The following is an 18,947-nucleotide window of genomic DNA, read 5'->3' as shown; positions in this document are numbered from 1 at the left end:
AGATGTCAAAGCATGAAATTTGTCAATAAGGCTAAAAAGATTAAGGCCCACATTTATACTTGAGTTGAAGATATATGAATAGCAAAAAATGAAATGGCTCAAGATAATAAAAATAACAATTTTATTAGGTGTTAGAATATCAGAAAAAAAATATTTTAGTAATAATACAGCAGAAGGAAAGTTTGATAGTTAAGTTGTGCATCATGACACGTCAATAGGTGTCAATGGAGTTGTATTTAAAGAAACACTGTAGCTGCACATTAGTCAGTACAAATGTCAAGTTTGTTCTTCTGCATTTCAGACACGACTGTCCGAACAAAAGAGTAAGTCAGAAAAATAACTTTGTCTTCACGAATGTACTGCTATAATAAATGTAATATATTATAAGTGTAATATGGTGCTGCAGTTTGTCACTGTATGGGTTAAATGCAAAGACTGGGCTCCTTTAATATATTTAATATCAAATTTCAGAGCAAAAAGCTACAAAAACTAAACATGCCAATAAACACAGATACTGCACATATCTGTGCTTTTAAATGTCTTCAGAGTGGCTATAACAAACACCTCCTCGGTGGTGGTGTGATGGGAATTTAACTCGAAGCTGCTGACCAATGAGATGCAGGCTGTGCAGTCATCCCAGCAGCAGCAGCAGCAGCAGCATCAGTGTGAGTCTGTGTGTGAGTAGTAGCTTTAAGGGGGGGAATCTGGACACCCTCTCTGAATCGAAAGAGACCCTCTGCCAGCAGGCCGTGCTTTCCGCTCCTCTCAATGTGCTTGTTAGCAAATGGAAGCAGAGGTGCTGAACCCCCAGAGGATGGCGGACGTCAGCGGCAACAATAAAATCGCCAACGCGGAGCTGGAGGTGCTGAAGCTCCAGGAGCTGGTCCGAAAACTGGAGAAGCAGAATGAACAATTGCGGAGCAGAGCGAACGCTGTAAACAATTGCTCCGTCGGCCCTCATCTCCAGACCTCGTTGTCGTGTCTGCACGGGGCCACGGCGTGCCTGAGTGACAGCTTCTCGTGTAAATATGACGCTTCGAGTCCGACTCGTCCGTGTTTCTCGGCGCCGCGGGCGCCAGCGGAGGAGCCGTTCGCGTATTTTCAGCCGAGCTCCGCGTCTCCTGGCGCCGCCGTGGAGGACAGCGGCGCTGCCGGTGCCACAACCGTGTTGGACGAGGTCGATGTTTTGGACCTGAACACCGTGCTCCCCGTCGGAGAGCCCGATAGCTGGTAACCTCTCTGTTTTATGACATTGTAGACACATGTTTGTGCTTTGCATAAATTCATATGAAAAAACCCTGTCTCACTTGTGTTTCACAGCCGTTAATAGGCAAGACATGTTTATTTTTATTTTTTTATTTTTACCTCATGTACAAGGTGATCCAACATGATTTGCAAAAATAAGAGAAATGAACAAAGGGAAAGAAAATTACAATAAAATATTAAAAGAATATTAAGACGGTCTGAGCTATTGGTGTAACATGAAATATTCAAGAACAGAGCTTTGAGGAACCCCACATGTGATCTTTGTTTACTCAGGATTAAAACATGTGAGGGACACAACAATTGTTGCATTGTGACCAAAACACAATAAGCTAGAGTTTTATTATCATTCGGTTGCACTTAATATTTTCTTTTTGATTATTGTCTGGGCCAGCCCGTGGCACAAGTGAACAAAGCTTTTGCTTTGAGAAATATGTCAAAACTGCATACTTGTAATTACCGTTTTTTTAAAGAGTAAGCTGACTACGAAATCCATTTTGACGCTTTCTAAAGATCAAACATGATGAATTTACATTTATTTCAGATTGAAAAGAAGTTGCAAACATGTTACTTCAAATCATCCAAGGGGAAATCATAATAGTCTGATGGAGACGCACCAATCAGTTGGCCAAATCAGACAATCTTCATCAGTGACTGGCAGGTTGGAAACTGGAAAAACAGATGGGGTTTTTATCTCCTTCTGGCCTTTAAATGCGCCAAGCGTAATAACCATGTTCAGTCTTTAAATTAATCAACCAAGCCGTTGTACTTTGATGCACGTTTTTGAGTTGAATAAAAATCAGATAACATCAGGGTCAGACTTTGATGGGGACAGTCTTGCCATCCCTAGATTTTTAGGTGGACTCAAAGCTAGTGCCGCTATCAAAAATCCCACAACGGCTTTGAACTCTTCTATGTGTTACAATCCATAGAAACACTGGCAAAGAAAACTGAAAATTAACATTGGCCAGGAAGAGTTTGATGGCTGTGTCTCTATGTCAACAACTATTATTTAAAGCTACAGTTTGTGTTTGTTTTGCAAACAAACGAGGGAAATTAATTGACACATTTGGTCTTAAGCTGCTGTAAAGATTTGTAAATCCAAAAAAAAAAAATTTCTTTGCTGCTACCAAGAGCCTAAACATTTCATACCAAAATCATGTTATTTATATGATGTGACTGATCACATCCTCCAAGACCCTTGAATTTAAAGAATTCATTGTTCGTCCACAACTTGACTAACACAAAAGTGCAAAGGATCGAGCTTGGCAGAATTTCTAAGACATGATAGCAATGCCATGGCGACTGGCGGGTGATTGGCGGAAAATGGCCCCAAATTCGATTTCTTCCTCCTTGTGCCTCCTTTGATGATGTTGTTTACTCTTCTCATGGATCACACTCGGAAACACTGGACAAACAGTGTTTTTATTTTCACGAGGAAGCTACAGTAAAATGGACCTGAATCTTAGGATGCAGGGTGCAGCATATGTTCTGGGATGGATTTAGAAACAATGACCCCCTTCAGTCTATGATCAAACAGCTCGGCTTTGTGTGTGGTTGTTCAGCCCCAGGCTGAGCTAGTGCGGAGCGCCGGCGCTGCTGCTGACTTGGTTTCGCTCTCAAGCTGAACTGACATGCTGACTACTGAAGCAGCTTTATGTATCTGATGCGATGATGCGGAAAATGTAGCACACAGCTGATTGCAGCACTGACGGGGGTACGGCGCTCATCTCCTGCCCTACCTTTTTTCCGTCTAGCATGACAAGCTGACCTTAAAATCACTCTAACGCTCTGCTGGCCTAGTTGTTGAATTTAAGGTCGCTCCTGTCTTATTTATGCTCTCCAACTTTGGAGAGACCGGGAATAGATCCTTGCTAGATTTATTTTAGCGCTCTGCCGAGAAGGCGTAGCAGAGCTAACAGTGAAGCAACTTTTATCATTTTAGATGTGTCTTCTTGTTTTCTTGAAATCGTTAAATTTCTGTAATTTTTTTCATAAATTCCTCTGTAACAGTTTTGGTCGGAGGTTTGCATACCTTCGTCGTTGATGTGATTCCCATATTAATGTTAATCATTTAAATAACTGCTATTTTGGGGGATGGATTCATGCAACTCCACTATTATCTGGTCAAATGTCCCGTTTTATGCTCATTATTATCTTCTGTGTCCATCAATTTTCTGATGTAGTTCTGGCTGGATTTTTAACCAATCCTCTTCTCAGAGTCGGTAGACCTCATTAAACTTGGTTGATTTAATGTCATACATGAAGTGTAAAGCATGGCCCATCAATTTGTCCAGTGACAGAGGCTTGCGACATTTCATCTCCTTCATATTGGTGATCATAGCAAAACCTAGTTTTAATGTGTTTGGGGTCACTGTCCAGTCGGTTCAAGCTCGCAGCTGCTGATTTGAGCTGAATTTGAAGAATATATGTACGTGGATATCCTTTTAGATTGTTGCATCAAACAGAACCAAACTCAAAACTCTCTCTCTCTTTCATTTAGTAAAAAAATACATAAAGCACTCACTGTGTTCAGTTTTGAGCTGTTTGGTAGTGAGGGATTTCTCTGTAAAATGAGTAAGTACCGCAACGAGTGAGATTATTTAAATGTTGTCTGTGAAGGCTGCAGAACATGACTGAAGTGCTTCTGTGTCTCAGGCTGTATGTGAATCCCAGAGCCAAGCCGCCCAGTGAAAGCACGCTCAGCCCTCTCCGGTGGTGCAGGCAGGTCCTGGACCACCCTGGGCCGGAGGTGGAGCTGGCTAAGATGACGCTCTGTCACAGACTGGACCAAGGTACAGAGTGCTTATCCCTCAGACAAACAGAATTCCTCTGCAATCACATTTTATATGGTCAACATGGTCAATATGTTAATTACTGTGCAATGTTTATCCCTGAACTTGTTCCTTCAGTGTTTGAATTTACAAGCCTGAGAGAAATACCTTGTTGTTTGTTTGTATTGCTAATTCTAGCTAGCGCCCATGAATTAGCAAATTGGACTGCTTTCTTCAACTTCCAACTAAAATGAACTCAACTCAGGTGTGATGAAATTGAGTTCTGACTTTAAACAAATGAAGCACAACATTAAAAAAAACATTATACAGCAGGTTCTTTAGCATCTATTTGAACTTCAAAGTTGCATTTTTCCAAGTCTTATGATGGAAAAAGTTAAAACTGAACATCCCCGGGAAGTCATAAATTTAAAGTCGGAGGTTCCAAATTAAATTTATCATCAGCTTTTCTTGCTAATGGTAGTTAGCCTGGACACTGAGCACATCAGTTAGTAAATCCCACTGTTTTTCCTACTTGCAGCTAGAGAGTGTGCTCGTTTCCCACAGCAACAAATGTGTCATTCATGTGCTAATATAAGTCACATCAACAATTTACAATAAACCAAATCTGTCTAGAAACAGATGGACAACCTCTTACCACTAAGGCCACAATCCAGTTTAAAATATATTATCAATGTCTGGGTCGAGGGATTATTGAAATTACCAACAAAAAAAAATATTATCAGATCAATGTATATAGCTTATATGTATATAAATGCAATAACCGGTACATATGTGTGCCAATAAATAACATTTGCTGCTGGACTAGACCCTTAGCTGTAATGCGTGGGGATGTTGTTACCATAGAAACACCGGTTACATTAAATGCACATTTGAAGCAGATTTCACAGTTTCAACAGCCTGCTGAAGAGACTCTTCTGCAGTGAAAGCTCATACATTGGCACAAGATGTTCATGGATGTGGTTTTGTTCACGAAATATTTCCCGGTGATTAAATATTCTCACACCGTGGGCCTGGGTCCACCCTGTGACTCAGTAATGAGCATCGGTGTGGACGTTTCAAGGACTTGTTCTTTCTCTCAAGTTGGCTCTCTTCCTTGTGGGTCCTGAATACACCCCTGTGTCTTGGACAAACCAGAAGCAGTTTTGTAACTTGCTGTGAATGCCGGTTTTATTCGGAAATGGTTGCGCCTAATTGTGTAAGGAATGCAAAGCGCTCCACTTCGTCAGGAGAGCTCCTCTCCGACTGCTAATAGGCGAGGATGGACCCGGCGTTTTACACATCGGACAGATCAGACGATGAAGACCAATTTACTCAACATTTGAGAACATTTAAAACGTTAAGGGTTTGCTTATGCCCTACTAAATTTCAGTCGACCTTAATTTGAAGTATTTAAGTTAGGGGTTCAGCTAAGGTATTAGGTCACATTTGATGAAAATTAGCAATGTTCAGAAACATGTAATGAATTGAAAAGCATTGCAGTTTTGTGACATAAAAGATTTGAAACAAAATAGATGTAAGCTCAGATTCTGAAGCCGTCCATGGATATAATTTAATTTTTGGATTGTGATGTAGCTTAAATGCACAATCCCTGCTTAACCTAAGACCCATCTCCAAAATTATAAAAAAAAAAACAACCTGTGCTTTAGTTTAGCTCAATAAGCTGCTATTGGAGGCTAAACCCTGTCTTACCATCTTTGCTTTCTCTGATCCAATCATTTAAAATATCAATTCTGATCTGTAAGAGGCAGATTAACATAGATATGAGTGTGTTAAACTGTATTAATCAATGTGCCGTGAGCGAGTGCGTAACATAGGGGGAGGGCGGTCCGTCTAACATGTCCTTCACTGCATGTCATCTTGTTTCTGTAGCGAAGCGGTGGAGAGGACTGTCCTCTGTCCGTCCGTACAGCTGCATAGAGGGACTGTCCACCCTCAGCTGTCCCGTCCTGCCTTACGCTAAACCTGCTGCACTAACTGAGACACCAGGTAACACAAAGCTGTGCATATCACCCCAACTAACCACAGGAGTCACTCCAGGATGATGCCATCAGAATTTTGATTCCGTTAAACCAGACTGGAGCATCCGACTCAGGCAAAATGCTTTACGGAACCAATGAAGCCAATCAATGATGGATATCGATCAGATTTTTTTTGGTGTGGTTTTATTAGTGTTATATTTGCATTAAGTTTATCATGCCACAAAGGCAGGTTTTCTTATGTTCCTGACTCTGCTGTGTTCATCTCAAAATAAAATATGACAGCAAAATAGTACCTGAACGTTTTTGCAGAGTTTATGGGACGCGGAGAAGAATGATCAATAGGTTGTTGTGTCTTGTGCGATTATTCATAGCCCTTCAGTTTTTAAGCACCATGAGCCTCAGTGTGTTCTATTGGGATTTTATTAAATCGATCAGCACTGAGAAGAACGTGATTGAAATGTGGAAGGAAACTAATTCATGGTTTTGAAACCTTTTCTACAAATAAATACTTTGTTGAACTGAATTTCGCTGTAGTCTGAATATCTCTACCAGCTTGTTTTTTTTTTTGTTTGTTTTTTTGACGTATAAAAGCTCAAGCTCAGTCCGATATGCTGGGGAACATCTGTGAACTTTCAAATCTTGCCGCAGATTAGAGATGGACACTTTGACTGGGTCGTTCCAAACCAATGATGGTGCTTTGAGCTAAATCTTTACATTTATCTTGCACTTTGAATATTTAAAGTCCATTAGACTCTGTGCATAATCATCAGACGTGACCTTCTTCAACTTCAAATTCGTATTCTAATCCAAATTAATCTGAAAGTTGCGCCAAAAGCAGTTGTTGCTTCCGTTATTGACATAACCCAGATTCTCCAATGACCTGCTTCGTGCTGCTTGGATTCAGATTACATCAAATTCCAGAGAAGAGATTATTTACAGTCAGACCCTGAAGATGTTTGGAGACAAACGGACTCATGTTCAGCTGGAGAAAAACTCAATCCAGCATAATTTAAGGTAGAAACAGCAGTAAAGTAAGGCTTAAATATTGTGTGTTTCGTTTCCTTTTGAAGCCTCGGTGCCGTCGTCAGTCCAGCCCGTTGTCCAACCGGCTCCCCGTCCCAGGGCCAGCTGCAGCGTCAACGACAGAGCGCCCACCTTCCTGTCAAACTCAGCCCTCCACAGTAAGACCTCACTGTCAACATGTCTGTTAGTCACTCACCTCCTTTAGTGGGAGTGAATCAAGCAGGGATGAATGCATGCACACACATGCAAGTGTTATCTGCCCACGGAGCGTCTTTAATGGGTGTTATAAGAGAAAAATAAGCCTTTTCAGAATGAGTGTCGCCTTCATCGTTTTAGATGTCGGTCGCCGCCACGCAGCCATCACACCCCAGTCCTCCCTGGACAGTGACATAGGTGTGTCAGAGCTGGAGGAGGACTCCATCTCCATGAGCTACAAACTGCAGGACATGACGGACGTGGAGGTCATGGCACGACTCCAAGAAGAGAGTGAGTCACCTATAAACTGAAAATATTATTATTATTATTCTTATTATTATTATTTACTCTTTATTTAGCTAAAGTAACTCACAGAGATTTAAAAGATCTGTTTAAAGGAATTCCTGAGCAAGACACACAGCAGTACAGGTTACGATAGGACGAGTTACAGCAGGCTAAATATTTTCATACATACAAATATAAATACATATCCATGATCAGCGTTTTCATCAAGAAATACATCTACATCTTTCTTCTACTAGTAGAAAGCTCAAACACTTGCTAGTGGAGTTAAATTCAGTTGGCGAACCTTAAGAAGTGGTGACTGTTTGCAGACAAAATTTTGAATTTTGCAAACAAAATGTTGAACAACTTGAGTGTTTTCTCTGAATTTCAAGCATAAACTAACAAATAGTTTTATTGCACACATTGTAAAATTAAAATCTGCAGCTTTTACTTTAGTATTGACCCATAACTTTCCTGTGTATCTGTAGTAGCCATGATGAGCAGAACTGACCCAAAGACCAGACCCTGAAGGACAACAAACAGGCACTTATCTAACCGTCCAAAAAAAAAAAAAAAAAAAATGAAGACAGTGGGTAATTGTTTAAAAAAAAAAAAAAAAAAACAACCTTAGGGGCCAATATGTGTATGTTATGTGTGTGTGTGTGAATGATTGTCTTGTTGTAAAAGAGCACATAAATAAATATTTTCCATCATGTGAGAAATTTGTAGAAAAGATATGAGCGTTAAGCTTTCAAATTTGTGAAAAAAAACTTTTAAAAAATTGCAGGAATTAATTGGTGGTTCAAAAAAAAAAAACACTAAATAATGACACAACATACAGTAAATTGTAATGTGAGTCAGCCAAATTGTAGCAATTTTTTCTTCTTTTTTTTTTGCCCATTTGACCAAAGCATTCAATAATTTTATTGAAATGAGAGATGAATTTACTCTAAGGATTTTTAAGCACCTCGTGGACGGTGCTGTATCTCCGCTCGTGGTTCTTTGTTCTGTCTGTGGCCCACAATGAAAATGCTGATCCGTGGTTGTATGGAGGGACTGAGAGGGGTGTGTGACCTCTGAAACGTTGACTTTGAGTAGCCACCTCATAAATTATGCAGACCATTTCAGAAATATGCCCTATATCGGTCTGGCTTACTTATACGGTGACTGAATAATAGATGAGCGGTGCCTCTATTCGGACTATATCGTATGCGCCATACAGTTCAGACTCGCGTTTTTATCAGGATAAAAGTATCCATCCCCTCTCCTCTAGGCCTTCGCCAGGACTACGCCTCTACCTCTACCTCAGCCACAGCCACAGCTGGCCGTCGCAGCTCCAGTTTCTCCTTGCACTCCCTCAGGCGCTGCGAATTGGACCTGGAGGAGGAGGACGAGGAGGACGAAGGCTACGACCAGCTGCCGCCTCCCCAGCCTCGACTCTTTCGCACGGGCTCTATGCAGCGGGGCAGCATGCCCCACTCTCACACCTTCTCCAGCTTCAGAGACTGCAGGCGCACCTCGGCCGGCCCCCAGTTTTCACTCAGCGGACTCTCTCAGCTGTCTGGACCCTCCAGCCTGATCGCAGACACACACGCAGCCTACAGGAGCGGCGCGGGTGAGTGTTTTCTGTTTGCAAATTCAAAGCTGAGTTTGGACTTTTGCATGCAGCCCCTTTTTTTTTTTTTTCAAAACATTTTTAATGCAGTAGTTCAATACTGCAAGATCTGAGCACAACTGTTATTACTTGTTTATTTAATTGATCTGCAATTTAAAATGGAGGGATGATAAGGTGATATAAAGAAAAGTTCTGAATGAAAAAGAGTAGTTGGAAGAAAAACATCCACCTAAAGCCCTAACTCTTCTCTCAAAGGTCAATTCATTATGCCATAAAACTTAAGCATCACTCAACTATATAGATACACCTTTAAGCACAATATATATAAAAAAGTAATAATAAGAGAAAAAAATAAATCTTTTCTACTAAGTCAATATGCCACATTTTGCTTTGATGGGATATTATATTATATTATTTTCTTAAAATCTACTCTCTCTGGTTTCTTTTGCAAGATTACTCCACAGATTTGTTCCATAAACAGAAATACAATGTTCCATTTGTTGAGTTATAGTTTTGTTGTTTTTTTTTAATCTCAGATCCTCTCAAATTATAAGTGCTATTTCCTTTAACAAACCTTTTTTTTTTGCAAACGTGCTAACGTGCGCTAACGTTGTCGAACAGACAAGCTACGGAGAAGCATGCCCAACCTGATCCGAGCTCCCAGCATGCCCAGTGTTCCCAGTGTTCCGTGCCTGGCCTCCCCTGTCAACCCACCCTCCAATGGCCCCTCCTCTTTACCACCAATGCCCTCCCTGCGGAGCAGCCAGAGCTTTGACTCGTCCAGCGGGCTCCTCCGACTCCAGTCCTCCAGTAAGGCCCGTGTGTCTACCGATAAATCAGCCACACGGGGCTCGGTTCTCTCATAATTCAAGCCTGTCTTGTGTGTTTCCCACTGTGCTTTCAGTCCCTTCCCCGGTCCAGCTCACCCAGCGAGTCCAGAGCGTCGGAAACTTCTCCAGCACTCCACGACAGCAGCTGAAAGCCACAGCCTACGTCAGTCCCACGGTGCAGCAGGGCCCCACCTCCACTTCCCTGTCCACCTCCGCCAGTTTGAGCTGCATCCCGAGCAGCACGGCACTTCCTCAGCCCCTGAAAGCCAGCGGAAGTTTGCTGCCGCACGCCCTGAAGGCCGGCATCAACCAGTCGGCCGCCCCGCGCAGCTCGCTTCCTCGTCCTACTTCCTTAGTGGGGGTGAGCGGACTTCCACGTGCGAGTAAAATCATGCAGCCCACCCGCAGGTATGGTCCAAACCGCACCATCAGGTACAACAGAGGGGTTTTTTTTTTATTAATCTTTCTGTGTTGTTAGGTCAGTAATATGTTTTTTTGTTCCATTTTTCATTTTCAGATGCATGCTCTTACTCGGGAAGTGTTGTGTGTTTTTGTTTCTTTTAATGTAAAACTTGAAAACAAAAATAAAACCGGGCGCCTTAATCATTAAACTAAATTTATGTGGTAGGTACTCATAAATTTCGATCAGTTATCCTTTTCAAAGGATTGTATCACAATAATTATTGTAAAGGTTGCTGACCTCTGTTCTGGTACAATTATGGCTTGGTGTGGTCCTATAATACCAGTGGCACTTCAGCATGCTTTGTTCTGTAAGATATAAAAGCATAAAGCATTGTGTGATTGATGTGCACAGGCTTTCAGATCTAAGTTACTGAACTTTACTGCTTAAATATGCTGCAGTTTAAGTCAAACGTTAAACCAAACAAATCCAGTTAGTGACGCAGAAAGCAAAGCACAGAGAGGGAAACGAAGCAAAACTACTTGTGGTCAAAGGTTATGTAAAAAAAACATTTCTAATAGCTACAGATCAGAAGCGATAACTGAGCATCAGCGTAGTTGCAGTAATTATCTGATGCCAGTAGGGGGCGACGCTGGCTCAGGTCTACATACAAACTGCGTGTCCATGCTTCAACACATCTCCTTCTTCATTCACTGTTTTAAATGAAGCCTGATTGCACTAGCAGGGTGTCGCCACTTGTTCCCTCTGTGTTCTGCACGTTTCCTAATCTTATTGTCGGTGCATTTGATTTGGTTAATCTGTTATTTATTACGTGCTTATCAGATGCTCAGTAGATTTGCTTCCTTCTTCCCCACAGTTTGCTCGCTCCTCCAAAGAGCCTGGCTGCTCTGAGCGCCCTGAGGGACGGCAGCTGGAAAGACGGCTGCTACTGAACCCAAACGGACTGAACCGAGGTGAAGCCTGAGGGCCGCACAGGGTTACTCTGCATGGGAGCAAAAGTACCGTTTTAAAAATGATGCTGCCAAAAGCTCCCAGAGAAAGTGACTGTTAACGTGAACACAAAGACTGAGAAAAAGTGTGGATCCAGCAGGCTGGATCTAAACTACCTGCTTCAACACTGATAACACAACGATAACAACAGGCAATACTCTGATAATAAGACGCTAAATGTGAAAGAACAAATCCACTTTTGTTTATTTTTTAATTCTTTTTTGAGTTTTCTTTGTTGATGATTATTATTTTTATTCGTTAGAATGGAAATTCCTCTCAAGCCTAACGCTTTTGTACACGCTTTGAATGCTTTGGATGGTTTCCTTTGGTTGATTTTGCGAGCAATACTATTTTATTTTTCATTCCGTGGTAAGATGCAGAAGAAGGTTCTCAAACTGGAATGAAGTTACTTCCTGTTAAACAGTGTTGTGTTTCTTGATAGTTCTGTTTTATGGCTGGACCTTGCAGCACTTTAGATGGGAATTATGATTCACCTGTAAAAGTAAATAATCAGCTTTTTTTTTTTTTGCTGTTTTTTTTTTAATCAAATATGATATTCATTTGCACACACATTTCATATTGAGGATACTTTCATTTTCTGTAATTACATGAAATCTTTACACTTGTTTCATAAATTTAATCGCTGCAGTAATATTGCACATGCTTTTTATGGATCACAAGGACAAAAAGAGGGGCTTAATTTTTAAAATGAATAAATCATTTCAAAGCATCTTTGTCCACTCTCTTTCTCTCACCTGGTACAGTAAGGAGCAAAATGGATTCAGAATCTGTTAAAGCTCAAGTTGAGCAGCACATTTCTGTTTTGTTTCCATGTGTAAAGAGATGTTGACGGTGTTCCCCAACGTCTAGATCAGAGCTGTTTACCCAGAACGGTTTTTCATAACAGGGAAAGGTGTGCTCTAGCATTTTTAACTCTTAAGGCACAAGGCGTAGTAAAAACTGACAAGAGATGAAGTAAGATTTAACAGTAGAGCAGCAAAGAACATGGATATAGTTCCACAAAATATTGCACAAAATTGTATTAAGAAAGAAAAACAACAGCAACACCTTAAAGAAACATACCTTTCAACCACATTTTATCTTAGATTTAGATGTTTGTTTTTTTACACAAATTTGAGAAGCCAAGAGAATTACTGAATTTATGACATATCATTATATTCTTGGGTGCTTTGGTTTTCATTTGTGTTTGTGTTTTGAGTTCCATATTTAGTCTTCCCATATTCAGTTCATTTCTTTACGTTTAGTTTCTTTGTGTCTTCTTGTGTACAGTTCTTTGTACCTTTGGACTTATTTCCTTTTTTCCTCTAGGTGTTGGTTCTAGTTCAGCTTTCTTTGTGTTAGTGACTCATATTGCCTTAGTTTGCCTGTTTGTTTTCTTCCTAATTCCCTTATTTATTAATTTGTGCTCAGTGTCATTCTCCACTCTCACCTCAGTATATTACCTCTTTGTTTTTTATTTGTTGGTTCTTCCTATTGGTCTGTCCATGTTCCATGTCCTGTCTGTCTTGGTCCACTTCCCTAAGTTTATCATTAAATCCTTCGCTGTGTTCATTCCTAGTTCATGTCTGAATTTTGGTCCTATTCACCATCACAAACTACTAAACATGACAGTAATCGTCATTCTATTCTATTTTTCCTGTCCTTTTTTCAATCAAAATTACATAGGATGCATAAAACATCCTGTGTTGTAATCAGATTCTGAACAAATCGTTGATTCAAAACAAATATTTGTTTTGATACAAAAAAAATTGTATTTGGTGGATTTTAAATAGCTTTACATCAAACCCAATGATTGATATGCTAGTTTTTTTAGCTTAATGCTATGGGATAAGTTTAATAATAAATGTAGAAAAGGAATGTTGAACTATTTATATGGGCTGGGCTGTAAAAGTGAGGCAGAGCATTGAACCAGACATGTTTGCTGCAGCGAAAACCCTGGAAGAGCTGAGCTGACTAATCTTTAACATGCTTGTGTTTTGAAGGGAAGTCTCCAAAGTAACGTTTAGCCTTGTACAGTTAAGAAGCCATAAGTATATTCTCCTGCTGTTGGGGAAACTTGCTCTGTACGTGCTAAAATCCTAGCCCTGGAGCGGAAGGTCGGTATTTCTAAAAATGCCTAACAAAGCTCAAGAGGTAAGTTTTAAGCTTTTTTTGACATACAAGCTCGACATACATTACATCTAAGATTGCTAGAGCATTTATCGTGCCTTTTTTAAAAAAAAAAATAATAATCAGGATGCTGTGACCAACCTGAGTACGCTACAGGAGATTTCCCAACAACTGGGTTTTGAATGGACAGTTCTGGCATCTCAACTTGGTTTCAGCAGGACTGAAATACATCAGTTCCACACCAAATCAACAGAGAGGAGCGAACAGGCCAAGCTCATGTTGGAAAGATGGTACTATGTGTGTGTGTGTGTGGGTGGGTGTGTGTGTGGGTGGGTGCGTGTCTGCAGGTGTCAGAATTTGATCTTTTTGAAAGGAGAAAAAAAAAAACTAATTTTAATGTCAGTAGTTTTTGCACCAAATTTACTTTGTACCACTGGATCCTGTATGGGATAAAAACATTAGAAAATTTTGCACCTCTTTCCTTTTTTCTGATATTGGATTGATTACCAGGTATGAGAGGTCATGGGACAAGCCAAATAAGACCAAATTACTCCAAGATGCACTGGAGCGAGCGGGTCGGCGTGACCTCGCAGAATGGCTGCGATGTCTCCACTGGGGTCATCAGAAGTTGAGTAAAAAGGTGGAACTGCCCTCAGCATTCCCCTTCATCATCACCGTCCATAAGACCATCCGCAACCAAGACGCCCTGCGCAGAATCAACGACCTCAACCACAAATTCACCTAAAAATACATGGCTTTTGCATACAAAAGCCACTCAGCTCTTTTCATATTTATTATTGATCTTACATTACATGCATAAATTATAAGCATATAGACTAGATTAATATCACTGACCAAACAATACAACTGTCTTATGTGGAGCTTCTTGTCTTGTAACTAAATAAATACTTTGCAATAAAGCTACAAAGCAGTTATCAGGGCTCTGAGTGAGTTATTTTAATTCAAAGTTTATTTGATAGTCTTTAGGATTTCCTACAACTTGTAGGTTGGTGTGTTGGGGAAGGGGACCAATTTTAGGTACATAAAAAAACATGTATTGTTATAAAATGAGGTTACCTAAATCACTAACGTTAGGGCTGATATTATTAATCAAAGCAAAAATTATGGTTTCTTTATCTTGTAACTAAAAGCCAAAAGCAAGTAAATTATCCCAGAAATCAAATACTATGGGTTTAAAATGTATTTTTACCTTTTAACCATCGCAGAGTTAAGACGAAAGAAAATATAGTGTGCAGTTATGCTTATGACATTTTGTGAATAAAAATCGTGCTGTTCAAGTTTTCGCTTCATTAGGCTGTCCATGAGTAAATTTGTTAAGATTCGGTCATTGGCCATTTTGTATCTATTTACATCATTATTGCTTTCATCAGTTGTTAAAGATGATGTAATATTTATCCTATTTCATTTATTAGGACTTTACAAACGATACTATTCTATTTAGTCATTTAATTCCTTAAATTATTTATGTCTTTCACGGGGAAAGAATATTTCTCTAATAAAATAATTTAAATACTTAATTCATTGAATCTCGGTCAACCTAACTCGAATTGACACAGTTTTGCAAACCAATAAGAAGGTTGAGCTATATTCTAGCAAGGTTGTGAGAGCGTACAGGTTGAGCATGCAGTAAGGCTTCAAAATAAGAGATTTAATTTTCTATTTTGGAGTTAGAAAGGTTTTGATCTTAAATAAACAAAGTAGCTAATGTTGTAAAATAAAATTATAGAGCATTATAAGGAACTCAAGATATGAAAATAAAGCGGGAGAATAAGCAGTATTTGTGATAATTCACAGAGACGACACATTATTCTGAAACTCTTTCTCCGGAAGTAAGAAGCAGCCCACTCCAAATAGACGCCTATTTAGTCGTATTGTAGCTGGCTGCTTGCTACTATCAAAACAAGAAGAAAAAGCTTTGACAGTAACATGAAGTGGTGCTCTGTTTGTGATTAGTAGGTTATATTTTATTCAGAAGTGAGACTAAGCTCATTTGGACACCGAGAAATGTTAGTTTTTGGACACTCAGGCGGACGTTCGGCTGTAGTGTATTTAACCAGGTTTGATTTTCATCGACGAGTAGGTAGAAACGCAGCATGTTTGCCGTCTGACAACTTGTGACTTGGGCTTTAGAAGTGCGAATTTGCCGTAATGGCCTCATCGCTGGGTTGCTTCAACGGTCCGGAGGTGCTGGAGGACGTGAACCACGCTCGGGGCTTGATTCACGAGCTGAAACTGATGTACGACTCTCGGTTGCTCGGCGACGTTACCATCGGGGTTGAGTGTGATGATGATGATGAGGAAGAGGAGGAATCGCTGGAGCAGCGCGAGGGAAGAAGAGTTGACGTGGGTCAAGTGTTTCTGTGCAGCCGCAACGTCCTGGCCGCTGCCAGCCCGTACTTCAAGAGCATGTTCACGGGCGGGCTGAACGAGAGCGCCCAGGAGCGGGTGCTCATCCGTGGCGTGGACTCTGAATCCATGTCGGTCATCATCGATTACTGCTACACGGGCAGGGTGACCATCACGGAGAGCAACGTGCAGAGGCTGTACGCGGCGGCCAACATGCTGCAGCTGGAGTACATCCGGAAAGCCTGCTCCGGCTTCATGAGCAGGAGGCTGGATCACTCCAACTGCGTGGGGATGCTGAAGTTTGCGGACACCTACGACAATCCGGAGTTAAAGGAGAACGCCCAAGCCTTCATTGCCAGGAACTTCAATCAGGTGTTTAACGGAGGGGATCTGTGCGAGCTGAACTCGGATCAGTTTAAGGAACTATTGTCTCTCGATACTTTGGACGTGGACTGTGAGAAGACGGTGTGCTCTGCAGCTATCCAGTGGCTGGAGGTGAACGCACCTGTGGATAAAGAGGACGCCCTGCAGGTGCTGAAGTGTGTGCGCTGGAGCTTGTTCAGCGAGAAGGACAAGTGTTACCTGGAGAGCCTCGCGGCGAGGCCTTTAATCGAGACATACCTGGCGTCCTTCTTCAGCAGGTCTGCGGAGGACGGCTGCGCCATGTCTGCGCCTCTGGACGCACCGAAACACAGAATAGGCGTGAGCGCGAAGGAGATGATCCTCTTCTTTGGCCTGCCCAACGACAACATCATGTGCTGCGACCCTTACTCCGAGGACCTGTATTTCATGGCTCCGCCTTTGGAAGATCTCAGCAGTCAAGATTACAAACGCTCCACCATGGAGTCGCTTATCGTTTGCGCCACGCCGGACAACAACTTGTACTTGGCTTCCCACCTTTCCAAACACTTCTGGCTGTACAATCCCGTCCTCAACAGCTGGCAGGAGTTGGCGGAGAGGCTGCTGGGCAGAATCCACTCAGGGATGGGATACCTGAACGGCCACGTGTACCTTCTGGGAGGAAGAAATCCAGTCACAGACGCCCGATTAAAGGAGGTGGAGTGCTACAGCATTCAGAGGAACCAGTGGACGTTGGTGGCCCCGCTGCCTCACTCTTTGGGGAAAATGCAAGTGGTGGCTCTGCACGATCACCTGTACGTGGTGAACAAAAGGAGGATGCTCTGCTACGACCCCAAGAGAAACCGCTGGCGCCACTGTGGCTCGCTCAGAAGGGACAAGCTTCACAAGGCCTGCATCTTCCAGGAGCAGATCGTCTGCGTGTGCGACATCCCCGTGGTCAAAGCCTACAGCCCGGCAAGAGGGGAGTGGAAGAGGCTGGGGGACATCCCCATCGACAGCCGAGCGCTCAACTACCAGGTGATCCAGCACAGCGGCAAGCTGCTGCTCCTCACGCAGACGCTGCTGCAGCACAACAAGAACAGGGTCCTCATCCACGAGTACGATCCCGCTCGGGACGCGTGGAAGAACATCATGGCGGTGTACGTGTCCACCCTGGGGCCCGTGTGCGTGTCGACGCGCGTGTACCCGGCGTGCCTCGGGTCCGCTCACAGCTTCTCCACGGAGGAGGACGACGACAGCGGCTCCAGCGCCGACTGGGACCTGGACGGCTTAACGGATGCAGACTCCGATTCCGGAAGCTCCAGTTCGTTCTCTGATGAGAACTGGTAGGGAACCGATGTTCCCTTGTCAAAAGAAGTGTTTATTTATGATGGCTATTTATTTTTCATTGGGGGATTTTTGTTTGCCACTGGTGAGGTTTCAGTATTAAAGCAGCCATTTAACTTGAATACATAAGTTAAGGACTGGGAGAGGTTATTTTTCTTTCTATTTCACCCACTCACAGTATTACACCACTTTGAGATTAAGTAAATACAACAAGCATCTATGTGTAATGACAGACCAACACACAAGGGCATGAATTGGAAGGGAAAAATAAAACATTAAATGTTTTTACAAATATTCTTAAAAGTGTGGCACACATTTACATCCTTTCACTGCCAGCACATGGGATTGATACCTTTTTCTTGCCATTACCTGAACACTACTTTTACCATATACGTGTTCTTCCTGCTTTCACAGGGACAAATCTTTTTTTTGTCCCTTAAGCTGTTAATTTTTCATACTTTTTCATTATATGCTTTCCTCAGTGGGAATGTCAAATGCCTACATACACGTGAACAACTTGGGATGAAGTGTGGACTTCAGACATTTGAATTGGGGGTTTCGTCTCATGCTTGGTGCTTAAAGATCTCTCAGATGTATTCATGTCGCTTTTTGCAAAACACCAGACTTCATTTGGCTCCTCCAAAGCTGTGGGAACTCTGGAACTATTTTTTTGTCCTATTTATTATTTTTAAACATATGGACACCTATAGAGGGTAGTTTTTAATTATTTGTACTCTGAGTTTTGTTCCATAATGACATGTTTTTGATCAAATTTGTGTTTAACTTGAACATACGCTTGCACGCCAGCTTCAGATGGATGTAAAATCAGAAATTTGAGGTCTGGCAGCTTAAGTGCCTCTCGTTTATGACTCCAAACTAAACTGGATGAAAAACAGGGCTTTTTCTATGCAGATGATGTGATTCTGCGCTTAGCAAGTGGTTGTGAAATTTTTAGTTTGAAACCACAAAGTCAGTGTTTTGCCGCAGTCTCAGGTTTGGGCTCAGAAGCCTTCTTGCCATGTTCGACTTTCTTTTTGTTGTGACTATAAGCGGCTCATTTTGTATTCAGATCTATGATGTTTTTTGTGTAGAAGGATAATTTAATTTCTGCATTCCAAAATGAAATGAAATTTATTCTTGTTTTGCTTTATCGGCAGTATTTGGTCCAAAATGCTGAGAGATGGTAGGCATTGAACTGCTTTTGGGAGCATAAAATTTATGAAATGCAAGACCAACGAACTGCTTCTGCTTAAACAATCATGATGTGGAGATGAGTCAGTATTTCTGTCAGCATACAGCAATGCAACATTAGTAACTGGGTTTTACCTTACCCAAAGGGTCCATAGCGATGAGTGTTAGCTTGACTCT

The 18,947-nt window shown here is 41.7% G+C and overlaps 2 protein-coding genes across 2 annotated transcripts; both read left to right on the top strand.

Annotated features, from left to right (window-relative positions):
• Nucleotides 1–551: 551 nt before the first annotated feature.
• On the top strand, nt 552–12,126 carry slain1a (SLAIN motif family, member 1a). Its single transcript, XM_007547132.2, has 9 exons — nt 552–1,230; nt 3,922–4,058; nt 5,928–6,044; nt 7,108–7,218; nt 7,397–7,546; nt 8,814–9,155; nt 9,777–9,965; nt 10,060–10,393; nt 11,263–12,126. Exons 1-9 carry the CDS (start codon nt 785–787, stop codon nt 11,336–11,338), a joined length of 1,902 nt encoding a protein of 633 aa, XP_007547194.1. The 5' UTR covers nt 552–784; the 3' UTR covers nt 11,339–12,126.
• Nucleotides 12,127–15,375: 3,249 nt separating this feature from the next.
• On the top strand, nt 15,376–18,691 carry kbtbd7 (kelch repeat and BTB (POZ) domain containing 7). Its single transcript, XM_007547131.2, has one exon. The coding sequence runs from the start codon at nt 15,696–15,698 to the stop codon at nt 17,580–17,582; it is 1,887 nt and encodes a 628-aa protein (XP_007547193.1). The 5' UTR covers nt 15,376–15,695; the 3' UTR covers nt 17,583–18,691.
• Nucleotides 18,692–18,947: the final 256 nt, after the last annotated feature.

This window comes from Poecilia formosa, unplaced genomic scaffold (assembly GCF_000485575.1).
Source record: "Poecilia formosa unplaced genomic scaffold, Poecilia_formosa-5.1.2 Scaffold19, whole genome shotgun sequence".
In the NCBI taxonomy this organism is placed as follows: Eukaryota; Metazoa; Chordata; class Actinopteri; order Cyprinodontiformes; family Poeciliidae; genus Poecilia; species Poecilia formosa.
This window is presented reverse-complemented; position numbering and strand designations above follow the sequence as displayed.